Genomic DNA, 13,020 nt, shown 5'->3' with positions numbered 1-13,020 from the left:
ATAATTCATGGGAGATCATGCATATTATGAGATTAAATTATTGTTTTTAAAGCTTTGTGAAGAGGAAGGATGCTTTGTGTTAAGTATAATGCTTCTGTCCCTTGAATTGAAACATATGTAGTATATTATATAGCATATTTGAATGTTATCATATTGCACCTGTGTGGTTACATTATAATTTTATGATTCTTTGATAATATTGGAAGTTTTGTGTGAACGTTCACATACATGAAGTCTACCCTTCAACTTTTTAATATTCCCTTACTGATTTTCTAGCCATTGCTTACTTGTCATCTTCAGCTGTCATATCATGATATATGTCATGGGAGAAATTAGCTATAGATGGTTGGAGAAATCCTCAGTGAGTTATACAGACCACACAGCTTTGCAAATGACAGGTTTGTCAGTAACATTTAAAATCAGAGGGTACCTGGGACGTTAAATATAATAAGTAAATAAATAGTGTTTTTATGTTAGCATAGGTCAATACATGCCATCAGTGATATTTTTAATAAAAAGAAGGTGTAATCCTCAAATTTTACAGGTGAGCAAACTAAAGCTGTATGCACTGCACAAGAGAACTCACTCTTAATGGAAGAATTTTATCATCAGTATCGTTAAGGTTCTTAGTCACCTAATTACAAAAGGGCCTCAACCCAGTTCTTACTCGGTTCTTTCTGCACCCACGTTTTACACGGCTTTATGGATTCAGAAAGAGGAACAATGATAATTTATTTACAGAGTAAGGTATTTTAGTTATGGCATAGTTCTCGGTCATTTAAGGTTCTGTTTTGTTTTGTTTTTAAAAAAAGAAGTTTTCCAATGGGGACTGTAAGTTCAGCTAGTAATCTCTTAGGAAGAATGGGGGAGAGGAAAAGTGGGGCCAGAGAAAGTGTGCTAGAGGAGGGATGTCATAGCCTGAGTGCTTCCTAAGAAATTCCAAGAGGACACCACTCATCTATGTGAAGGAATATATGATAAACATTTGAGTTAAATTTTAATTATCATTTCCCAACTCAATAATCAGAAAACTGTTTTCCAGTTCCCAGCAGTATTAAAAATTTGCAAATCTAACTATACCAAACTGTAATGAAGACATTTTAAAAGCCTTTGAAAAATTAATCAAAAGGATTTTATGTAAAACCTAGTAAGGAGTCTGTATTCTACCTTGATTACAAGAACAAATGAAATTATTCATCACAGCCAGGGGCTAAGGTTTCATTAACATTTGAAGAGAGAGTGCTTTTTTTAAAAAAAAAAAAAATAAAAATCTGTATAGTAGAAATTGTACTACTTAAAATTTACTGCAAGGTTTTGATAGTGCCAAAAACCAGTAAGAATCAGGCATCCTTACATCTTTGCAATGTTTTATTTACTAAATACAGCATTCAGGATTTTAGCTAATCCTGGGTTTGGTGGACAGAATCTCTCTGGCTACCTCTCCATCTCTTTGTCTGCCTTTCTTCATCCATTCCTTTGGGAAATGGAACCAATCTAAACAGCATTAGACTGGTTTTCTTGATCAGCTTTTAAAAAAATGATCTCATCATAGATCATTCCTTTCTGTGCCCTGCACATTTGAAGTGACCTCACGCAGTCAGAATAATTTTTTTTTTCTTCTTCTCCTGCAATGCCAATGTGAGAAACAATCCCCAGCAGGCGACTGGCTCCCGGACAAGCCCCCAGTTTGTGAGAAACAATCTGTAGCCAATTACACAGGCTCAGGTGAGGATCTCAGTGAAGTAGCATTTTTATTCGTGATTGCAATGGAGGGCGTCCTGCAGGCAGGAGTGCACAGCAAAAGTATATCATAAGCTTATATTCCCTGTTACCCGACACTTGATTCCTCCGTTTCCTCATTGGCTGAATACTACAGGTTCACAAACTACTCAACACTTACTACTATATTATGCATGTACAATTTTATTTGACCATCCATTATTTTCTCCTTTTTCCTTTTTTTTTTTTTCTTCTCTCGTGATTAGAGTGCTCTTGATTTTTTGTTTTTACTGATTTTGCACTGCTTGTCTTGTTTTTCGTAGCCATCTTCCTTATTTTGGGACAGTGGGACCTTCCACTGTCTCCTTATCTGCTTAACATACTCCCCACTGTTATGCCACTGTTATGCCTGCAGAATTGCTTTTGAATATGCAAAGTTAGTGGAATTTTCCACTGCAAAAACACAACTTTAATTCTCACACCAACAGATTGCTTTTCATACTGAATATTCGCTCTGTGATGGATCATTAGCAAAGACCTAGTTTACATTTCCCTTGAGTTGGTTGGTGCTTGCTTGAATCCCTTGTAATGACAAGCCATCAGCTGCCTGAGCTTTCTGCAGTGACCCAGAAGGGGAAATTTTGCCTTATTTCCACAACAGACAGCTGTTACTATCACCTGTGTCTCTAACATTATTTGGGTACCTGGATGGTTTCTCTCTAGCCTTCTGTCTCTGTAGTGGAGAGAGCAGAATACAGAAGCCCCCAAAACAAGAAGGTATACCCTAAGATAGTAGTGGAAAAACACCTTGGTATATTTGAGTTATTTTGACAGTTGTCTGTATTTAGGTGAGTAGCAATAAAGAATATTCAGGTGTCTTGCTTGTGACAAGTATGATCAAGATGATTGGTTATGCTTGTAACAAGTATGTGTAACAAGATAATAGTCATAACTGGAGACAGCAAAAAGCAGGATTTCCAGGTTACTGAGGTGAAAGAGCCTGAAAACATTTTGTTTGTTTGTTTTCAAGTTAAAACAATTTGGTTTTGAACTTCCCATCTGTATTGGGTTTATGCAGCAAGGGTTTGGTAGCAGGAGGGGTGCAAGGGTGGCTTCTGTGAGAAGAGTCCAGAAGCTGCCCTGTGTCAGATCAGAGAGCAGTTTTAAAGAGCTGCTGCCTGTGGGGAGCCCCAACAGGACCAGTTTGGGAAGGATGGCATCCCCAGGGACCCCACGTGGAGCAGGGGCAGAGAGCGACTGTGAAGGGTTAGGGACTGGCTGCAGCCCCCGTTCCCCTGTACTGCTCAGGGGGAGGAGGTAGAAAATGGTAGATGGGGAGAAAGTGTTTTCAGTTTGCTTTTAGTTTCTCACTGTTCTAATGAGCTAGTAATAGGCAGTAAATTATTTTAATCTCCCTATGCTGAGTCTTATTTTGCCCATGACGTTAGTTGCTGAGTGATCTCCCTGTCCTTATCTCAACCCTTGAGCCCATCATATTTTCTTCCTCATTTTCTTTGAGGAGAGGGAATGAGAGAGTGGTTGTGGTGGAGTTCCACTGCCCAACAGGGTTAAAACACCACACCATCACACAGGAAGCTGCTTAGGTCACGCAGTGGTGAAGTTGGTGTTCTGGTCTCATCTCTACTAGCTGTAACAAGGAAATATTAAGGTCCCTGTGACTGAGCTGGGGGGTAGGGCGGTGCGGAGGTCTCCAACTCCTGGACAGATAAAGGGAGGTAGCTGTGTCCTGCAATTAGGACCTGGAGATGTCCTACCCCTTGGATAGGTCTGTCAGGAACCTGGATGCAATTTCCTTGGAGTCCTGCCTGGAATGAGCATCAAAATTATGATTTTGAATAAAATATTCTATGTTCATCCACTGTTTTCATAGAATCGTATAGGTTGGAAAAGACCTTTAAGATCATCGAGTCCAACCGTCAACCTGACCTACCAAGTCCCATCACTAAACCCTGTCCCTCAGCGCCATGTCCATGCGTCTCTTAAATGCCTCCAGGGATGACAAGTCCAACACCTCCCTGGACAGCCCATTCCAATGTTTGACCACCCTCTCCGTGAAGAAATTCTTCCTCATGTCCAATCTAAACTTCCCCTGGTGCAACTGGAGACTGTTTCCTCTTATTCTATCAGTTGTCACATGAGAAAAGAGGCTGACGCCCTCCTTACTACAACCTCCTTTCAGGTAGCTGTAGGTGATGAGGTTTCCCTTCAGCCTCCTCTTCTCCAGGCTAAACACTCCCAGTTCCCTCAGTTGCTCCTCATAACTCTAGGTTTCTAATCCCTTCACCAGCTTTGCTGCTCTTCACACACTCAAGGAACTCAATACCCTTCTTGTAGTGAGGGGCCCAAAACCAAACACGATATTCAAGGTGCAGTCTCACCAGTGCCACATACCAGAGGACAACCACTTCCCTAGTCCTGCTGGCCACACTGCTTCTGATGCAGGCCAGGATGCCGTTGGCCTTCTGGGCTACCTGGGCACACTGCTCATGTTCAGCTGGCTGTAGACCCGCACCTCGTAATGCTTTTCTGCCCAGCAACTTCCCAGCCACTCTTCCCCAAGCCTGTATCGCTGCATGGGAGTGTTACCACCCAGGTGCAGCACCTGACACATAGCCGTATTGACTGTCATGGAATTGGCCTTGGCCATCAATCCAGCCTATCCAGATTCCTCTGCAAAGCCTTCCTGCCCTCAACCAGATCAACAGTGCCACCCAACTTGGTATCATCTGCAAGCTTACTGAGGGTGCACTTGATCCCCTCACGCACATCACTGATAAACATGTTAAACAGAACTGGACCCAAGACTGAGCCTGGGGGAAGCCAAGGGGAGTTCCACTGGTGACCAGCTGTTAATGGGGTTGAACTTCATTCACTATGAGTCTTTGAGCCCAGCCATCCAGACAGTGAACTATACACCTGTCCAAGCCACTAGCAGCAGTTTCTCTGGGAGAATAGTCTGGGAGATGGTGTCAAACACTAAAGTCAAGGCAGACAACATCCACAGCTTTTCCTTCATCTACTCAGTGGGTCATCTTGTCATAGAAGGAGATCGGATTAGTCAGGCACGACCTGCCCTTCATAAACCCATGCTGCCTGCTTCTGATCTCTCAGTTGTCCTGTATGTGCTGTGTGATGCTGTTACCAAGGTAAGGCTGACAGGCCTGTAATTCCCCAGAGTTTTGTCTACACACCTTTGTCTAAACTGGGAAAATTCGGTCTGGTTCTGTCTGAAACCTCCATGTTACTTCAAGAGCCGTTTGTGTGTGCAGGTTTGAGTAGTTCAGGTGTGCTGGTAGTATACAGCCTGCTTCTGTATGGAGACCATTTTAAGAAGACATGGTTATGCATGTCCATTCAATTTCAGGTTTTGTCCTGAAGTTATTGAGGTAATGTAACATTCATTGAATCGTTAAGTTTGGAAAAGACCTCCAAGATCATCTGGTCCATCCTTCCCACTACCACCAATGTCACCCACTAAACCGTGTCCTTAAGCACCACGTCCAACCTTGGCTTAAACACCCCCAGGGATGGTGACTCTACCACTTCCTTGGGCAACACGTTCCAATGCCTGACTGCTCTTTCTGAGAAGGAATGTCTCCTATTTCCAACCTAAACCTCCTCTGGTGCAACTTGAGGCCATTCCCTGTAGTCTTATCACTAGTTATCTGTGAGAAGAGGCCGACCCCCAGCTCCCCACACCTTCCCTTCAGGTAGTTGTAGAGAGCAGTAAGGTCTCCCCTGAGCCTCCTCTTCTCCAGACTAAACACCCCCAGTTCCCTCAGCTGCTCCTCATAGGACTTGTGTTCCAGGCCCTTCACCAGCCTTGTAGCCCTTCTCTGGACGTGTTCCAGGGCCTTGATGTCCGTCTTGTGGTGAGGGGCCCAAAGCTGAACACGGTACTCGAGGTGAGGCCTCACCAGAGCTGAGTACAGGGGGACGATCACGCCCCTGGTCCTGCTGGCTACACTGTTCCTGATACAAACCATTATGCCTTTAGTGTAAATAAAAGAAATGTTCTAGCCTATTATGTTTCCTTTCTCATTTTATTTAGTAATTCTGGTAAAGAGACACGTTCTACTTAGAGAGAAACATAGCGTCCCTACAGGCAGTCCAGCGCATTGCATTGTTCAATTAGGGTGCATTGTTTAATTATGCATTTGAAAAAGTGTTTGACCATTGAGGAAGGACACTTAGGAAAAAGATAGGATCACGGTGTCACACTGGAAAATTCCCACAAGGAAATGAGTCATTAATGTAGCGTAGCGCTTTGCACAATCACTGTCATTGTGGGTGAGGGGACTGTCTGGACCTGCACAGAGCTGTGAGTTGGCATGAATGTTTGAGTTTCAGGTAATGAGTGGACTCTGAATCTGTTATGAGTTAGTTACTCACAGGGAGCATGCAAAAGTGTGCATTTGCATGCTTTAGATAGGCAAGAGCGATCCAAAGAACACATTGTTGATAGGATTAAAAAATAATAATAATAACCTTAGCAGTAACAAATTCATTTGTTAAGCTAGAATCAATGATTACTTCAGAGTCTTACTGTATGGCAGGCAGTCACTTGAGACTTGGCCATGTTGGTACATGGTCATGGTAGATGCCTTTTTCACTACTCGCATCAGCAAGTTAATGATAGCTAATGTAATGATTCATAGTTGATGTACTATTGGTCAGTGTTTCTGTGAACCTCCACAATTGTGTGCTCGTTATTATAAAGCTTTTCCTTTTTTAACTTTAGTATTTCTGTTGTCCCACTGGTAGTAAATTATAATTCTTAAAATATTTATATTCTTCTTATGCAGTTCACTGGTGTTTGCATACTACCGTGGGGTGTTGATAAAGTTTTTTCAGAGGTAAAAAGTAATTCCTAACTAACTGGGCTATCTAAGACTGATTACTGAGAGGTTTTCTTAAAAAAAAAAAAGTCCTTTTACATCTCCTGGGTAGAACTAGATTTAGTGTAAATATCCTTTCTGCCAATTCTGTCACAGATATGGATGTTGGCAAATAATGGTTAAGTAAATCTAGACATCCGATAGGGATGGAAAGAAAATCCAAAAGCCTATGTAGATAAATATCAAAAAATGTGAAAATCCATGTCATGGCAATCAGAATCTCCTGCTTTCTCTAAGCAGTTTTATTAAGGACTCTTTCTGAATTAGTAGCTTTGCCAGCAACTTTAAAAAGTTGGTTTTAGTTTTGTTCATATTTATTTTATTTTATTTATTTATTTATTTTGATAACTGTGAGAGTTGGCTGTCAAAAGTGTTAATGTTGTCCTCAAATAGAGCAGAAGCCATTCTCTGTTTTTTTTTCTCATTTCAGGAAAGCACTCCATAAGTCCCTCATCAGGTTAAACTGAGGCTTCATTTACTGAAGTTTTAAAAGTGCTCTAGTTATAAAGTTTGTTTCACTAGAAGCTGTACAAAGTATTCAACTTTTATAAACTTTAGGAAACTAGTGTCATCAAGTGTTTTAGAGTCACACAAGAATGTTTTAAAATATATACTAAAAATATATACTAAAAATATTGCCAAATACTTGGTTTATTTATTGCCTACATGTAAGTTATAAGCTAAAAAAAAAATCAGGTAACCTGGAAAATATATTACTGTAGGAAAAGCTGGTTAGTTGCATACTTATTTCTCATTACAGTATCATATATTGACTCTCTTGCAACTCTTTTGTTATGGTTAAGATAAAACTTGAAAGATGTTTAAAGCAAAAATTTGGCTTCTTTGCTGTTACTGTGATACTATGTTCTTTTTTTCCTGTTGCATACCTCATTGCTGATCATGCAGTTTGACTGTGCTTCGGCATCCTGTAGTCATGTTCTGTGGTAAATAGGGAATGTCGTTTACCCTTGGTTTTTGTTTTTGAGTTTTTGAGGGTTTTGTTTGGTTGGTTGGTTTTGTTTGTTTTCAAATTTTTCTGTTTTTAACTTTCTTTCAGAATTCACCACTCTACCAGTATCTGCAGGATTTGGGACACACAGATTTTGAAGTATGTTCCTCTGTGTCGCAGAAGGCAAAGCAATGTGCAGTAGAGGAAGGCCAGAAAGAGCGGACTGTGCACGTTGTCCAGAAAGTGAGTGTTTTCCTGTTCCTTAGTATTTATCTTCTCAAAAGAGAACTGCATTGCTTTGTCACTAGGCAAAATTGGATGTGGTAAAGGTGAAACTTTTACTACTATAATAATAATAATAATAATAATAATAATAGTAATAGGATAAAGGTGAAACTCTTACTGTAATAATAACAATTATTATTATTAATAATGATGATGGTGATAATGATGATAATAATTTAACAATAACAGTGTTGTCATGTGTTGTCTACAAATATGTTTGGAAATGTGTGGTCTTCCAGTATAGTTTGAAGTGTTTCTTTGCTTCTATGAGAGCTGAGGAAACAACATTTTAATAGTGAATTTTTTAAGAGTTGTAAGTAATCACATTTACTGGGTATTGTTACTGTAAGCTTAGCATTAAATTTTGTGAACAAAACCTGCAATCATCTGGAACAAGATATTTATAGAGTTGTCAGCCCACCTCAGGCATTCACTTCCTAAATATCACTTATTATGTGACAAAAAATTAAGGCAGATGATTTCTGGGAAGTATAAATACAAAAACCAGTCTGAACAAGATAGTAGAATTGTAGTTATAGCAATTTTGTATCAGTAACAGCTGACAAGGCTCAGCTGATTCATTAGCTCAGACCTCTTATTTCTCTGTTATTTTAAGTAAAGGCTTGTGGATTTTTATAATATTTTTTGTATTAAAAGTGTGCTTGCTATTTAAGAGCTTGGTGGCTACTAAAATACGGCAATGCTATAAAATAGTTTTTATAGCATTAATTTGTCCACTTAACACCTACTATAGTCTACGCACAGATAGTATGTAGGCTGTGTGACTCGGCTGAGGAGCTGTAGTATGGGTGAGGGAATTCCTCTTCTGAAGACCTGATGTAGGAATCTCTTTGCTGGTTCGAAAAGGGGAAGTTTTAGAAAATTCAGTAGTCATTGTGTCTTCTCCTTAGCAACTAGATGGAGCATGCTAAGAGCACTTATTTTCTGCCTGCCTGTTTTTCTACTGCAGTGTAGAATTCGATTCTCAGTGGACGTGCTCTAGTTAGACGCTAAGCCGGGAGGATAAAAAGAGGCTCTGTGCAGACTTCTCTGTCCTGGCCACTGCAGGCTGGGGCAGGGTGGGGATGTGTTGAGCAGTTCCTCTTGGGTAAGAGCCCAAAACAAGCATTTGTGGGCTGATTTGGTGATGTCTCTGAAGAATTAGCATTTCTTTCTCCCCTCACCCCACCATTTACTGTAGCTTCATTGTACCGTTACTGCACCTTAGGCTATCTGATTCTCACCTGCTGTGGCTTTTAGCCTTCTTCCAGAGCAGTTTTCTTGATGTTCATTCCTGCTTTATACCTCTTTAGCCATCTTCAGATCAGAGGTTCACAACCTTTTCCCTCTCGTTTATAACCTCTGTTGCTTCCCTGCTCCACAATGTTCCACCCTTCCTCTTAGCAGGCAGTGAATTGGGGAGCATCCCGTATTTCCCAAACACAGGCAGTGTGATAGGAGTGGCCCTGAGATCTCCAGAAGGTCTCCCTTTTCCAGAAGGTTGTGGTGCATGGGGGATCATGTGGCAAATGAGGTGAGCTGATGCTTTTCTTAGGATCTTTTTTCAAATAATTCTCAAGATGCTTCAAGGAATTAGCCAAGTAATAGTCACAATTTGTTAGGCTTTATTTCAACAACAAATCAGTTTTGAACATGTCCTCCTTGCTCCTCCTTTGTTTTAGGTCAGACGCATTTTTATCTCATGGGTTTTTTAATCTATTCTGCTCTGTGTGGGGTGTTAGGTGGGGTAGGATTCAGAAGTGTGTGAGTTGATGTGGATAATGTTTTTTTTTCCTGATCTGGGGAAAGAATGTGTAGTTACCAAACTGTTTATAAAAATATGGTATACTTGCAAGGACTGGCATATACAGTCTTTGAAGTGGAAATTTAAAAGTTGCAGTGTGAAGCTTATTCATCTAGCAGTATTCTGAGAAGTGTTGGTGTATCATATTTTCATATAATGGTATCCATTTTACTACTGTCTGCATAGACTATATAACCTTCCTCACACACTCGTTATTCTGAAAGGGCAGGGTAATAAAACAAGAAATGTTTTGGTCTTCAGTCCTATTGGAGTCTTTCTTCGTGGATAGATTGGTCATGGTTTGTTTGTGTTTACCCGATGGGCCAGGTGCACTATGCGCTTTGCTTCACAGCCTTGAAACACAGTTTCTAAGACTTGTATTCCTGTGGAGGTGTACCACATCTCCCTTCTTTCGTGCCCCGTCTTCTGATAGATGAGATACAGGGTGCACGATCCACTGAGCAGACCTGTGAGCTAGACCACTGAGTGTCTAGCCTGTGAACTGGAGCTGGGAAGGGGATGATTCTTGCAGCGTCTCCACACTTCATTGAATGGTTTCACTAATGTAAGATTTTTTTTAATGTAATGAATAAATTGACTTCTAATTACTACTGATGTGGATATCTAGTACGTTAGTAATAATGGTTGCTTCTATCAGTGTTCATGAGGAAAGGCTGAATTTAATTCAGGCTTAAACTCAAAATTTGATTTAAACTAGCTTGAAAAGAATTCCTGGAAATTATATGTCCACTACCTTTACTTTTCAGAATTGTCAGCTGGCAGTCACCACAACCCTCAAGAAAACAACTGAAAATATATTTTCACTTTAAAGCTATTGGCAGTTTTGTGGTATGTTGACATCGAACATACCTATTTTGGCTCAGTCCAGGAAGACTTTAATTAAACAGCTGTTAATTGAAAATTAGGGTGACATATTTCATTGATGGATTATCTGTTCATTATTGTGAAGTGATACCTGGACTACGTTTGTTAGCTGTATTACTTTATTTTGCCTATTAATTTTTGTGGAATTAGTAAAGCAGTATGATGCTGTGTTCATGTATATGATTTCTACTGAATTTAATACAAAAGTGCTGTGGGGATAAGAACCTTAAAAGCATGACACACTGCTTTTAAGAGGCGTAAGTGTTCTGTTTTTCCCCTTTCATTCCTCTCAAGCATCTTACTGTTAATTTTATTGCTTTGGGAGGAAGTCCTCTGGTATTGCGTCAGCAGAGGGTGTGTGAAAATGGGCTGCACATGTCTTACAAACGCCAGCATGACATTCATACTGTCTCATCTCAGTCTAGACAAGGATATGGGGTGGGAAAAAGGAAGAAACCTGTGTGTAATTTGTAGTGAGAAAATGTCATTGGTTCTTCCTGCTGTTGATCAGGTAGTAGTTTGGGAACAGTAACACTTTTCTTTTGTAACCTAATGTCAGAAAGTCTGGTTTTGTCCTTTGATTTCTGTTTGCGTGTCCCATTTTGGTAAGGTATCTCAAAAGGAAAGAGCATGGGGGAGAGACAGCTGGCCACATGTTTAAAGAAGTAGACTGGATTAAGGAGGATCTGAGACTTTGTTAAAACTTCTGTATGATGTATAGGCAAATCATTTAAATTCCCATGCAATCATTTCCTCATTTTCACATTGGACTATTATCACTTCCCTTCTCTCACCCTTTGCTGATCTAGTTTACTGAAATTATAAAATGTCTGGGAAACAAATGGCTTCCAAGTTCTGAATATGTACCTACCCACAGTCCTAATGTAAAACGATTTTAGCTGAGGCTTAGTGTAATGCAAATAACATAATCACAGGGAGTAGATGATGATCCATGTTGAGTGATGCCTGGTACATATGTATCGTTTTCTTTCTGTTTTGAGAAGTAAGTTTACAAATGCCTCAAACACTTTATTACTTCAAAAGGTATTTTAATATTTATGCACCTGCTCTGGACTGCATTTTACAAAGAGTTTTGGCTTTCTTAGGTCATCATGGTCCATCTACCACTCTAAGTTTTCTACTGGATCCAAAACAACCCGGCTTCTAAAATGATACTCCTTTTTTTTTCCAAAAGGTGGTTGGTTAGCTCTTTAAGGGGAGCATCCGATTCTGCTTTATTTCTCCAATTTCATCCCATTCTACTAGATGTAGGATTTGTTCTGGCTAGAAAAGGAGACAGATATGTTCCTGAATAGAAAAGTAAAATACTATTTTTTTTCTAGGCTGTCAGCTGGCTTATAGTGGAAGACTCACTTTAGAAAAGTTGCAGTATAGCTTTGTCTTTGAGTTTCAGTTGTTTACTCCTCTTATATTCAGTCAAGTAGGAACCCTGTGCAGATACAATCTTGTGACGTATTTTGGCAAGGCAAAGATCTAGTGTGGGATCTTTGTGGACTGGAAAAACAAATCTGGAAGATAAAGAGGTTCCTAGGAACTGCTACAAACGTCGCTGCTGTGTTTGGCTCTCCCACCAAGCAGAGCGTGTTGTTCAGGCTTAATGAACGATAAAGGCATCAGCTGAACTTGAAGCACGTCTTAATTAGTTTTTGTTTGCTTGGTTGTTTTTGTTTTGTTTTGTTGTCTTAATGAGAGCATGGTCTTAATGAACACTGAGCAGAAAAGCTGAAAAGAGGTACTTCAAGATTGTGTTCTGAGGGTTGATGGAGTATAGAGATGTGATTTAGCATGGTAATTATAGGTTGAGTGCTCCTAGCTGTACCGATCTCTGGACAAAGTTACAGCTAACGTTCTGATCTCACGAGGACTTGATACTCAAGGGTACTGTTTGAAAGAGCTCCTAGACCTGTTTTCTGGAATTAAATCCAGAATTATTCGGGTAATTCTGCTTGATCTTTAAGGAATGTATTTCTTCGCATTTTTCCTTTCTCACTCATTTTCCTATGCTGCTGTGCATATCTGAGTGTCTAAATTGATTTTACTGTCACACCTTATCCCAGCTCAGATGTGGTAATCATTTATCACTAGTGCTGGAGGCACTGGTGCTGGAGGCAGATACGTAGGATTGTGCTGAGGCTATCCTCAGTAATGCTTAGTACTGTCATCTTTCTGATGCGCACAGAATTGAAAGGTGCCAATGTGAATTTCAGATACCTGCTAATTTGCCATTTCAAGTTCAACCTGTGCAGAAGAGAAACATTCTTAAGAATTTTATTTTAGGTTCAAAGGAATGTACCTAAAATGTTTGTGTCCTATGCTATTTTCTATTAATGTTAGGCATTATATATCTTTATTATTAAGCTTAATTCTGTTAATTAATAATTATTATAATTATAATTAAATATAATAATTATAGTTATTTAGTAAGCTTATTAAGAGGA

At 39.8% G+C, this 13,020-nt stretch overlaps 1 protein-coding gene across 7 annotated transcripts in view; it reads left to right on the top strand.

The window, feature by feature from the left end:
* The window catches only part of VEZT (vezatin, adherens junctions transmembrane protein), a 58,672-nt gene that overhangs the window by 11,634 nt on the left and 34,018 nt on the right, over window positions 1–13,020 (top strand). For all 7 annotated transcript variants that reach the window (XM_040557030.1, XM_040557058.1, XM_040557021.1 and 4 more), the window contains exon 2: window positions 7,696–7,830. In XM_040557030.1, the coding sequence (XP_040412964.1) occupies window positions 7,696–7,830 (135 nt within the window). The remainder of the gene's footprint in view (window positions 1–7,695; window positions 7,831–13,020) is intronic.

The sequence above is a fragment of the Cygnus olor genome, chromosome 1, assembly GCF_009769625.2.
Source record: "Cygnus olor isolate bCygOlo1 chromosome 1, bCygOlo1.pri.v2, whole genome shotgun sequence".
NCBI lineage: Eukaryota > Metazoa > Chordata > Aves > Anseriformes > Anatidae > Cygnus > Cygnus olor.
Note: the sequence above shows the minus strand (reverse complement) of the source record. Positions and strands in the feature narration are given on the sequence as shown.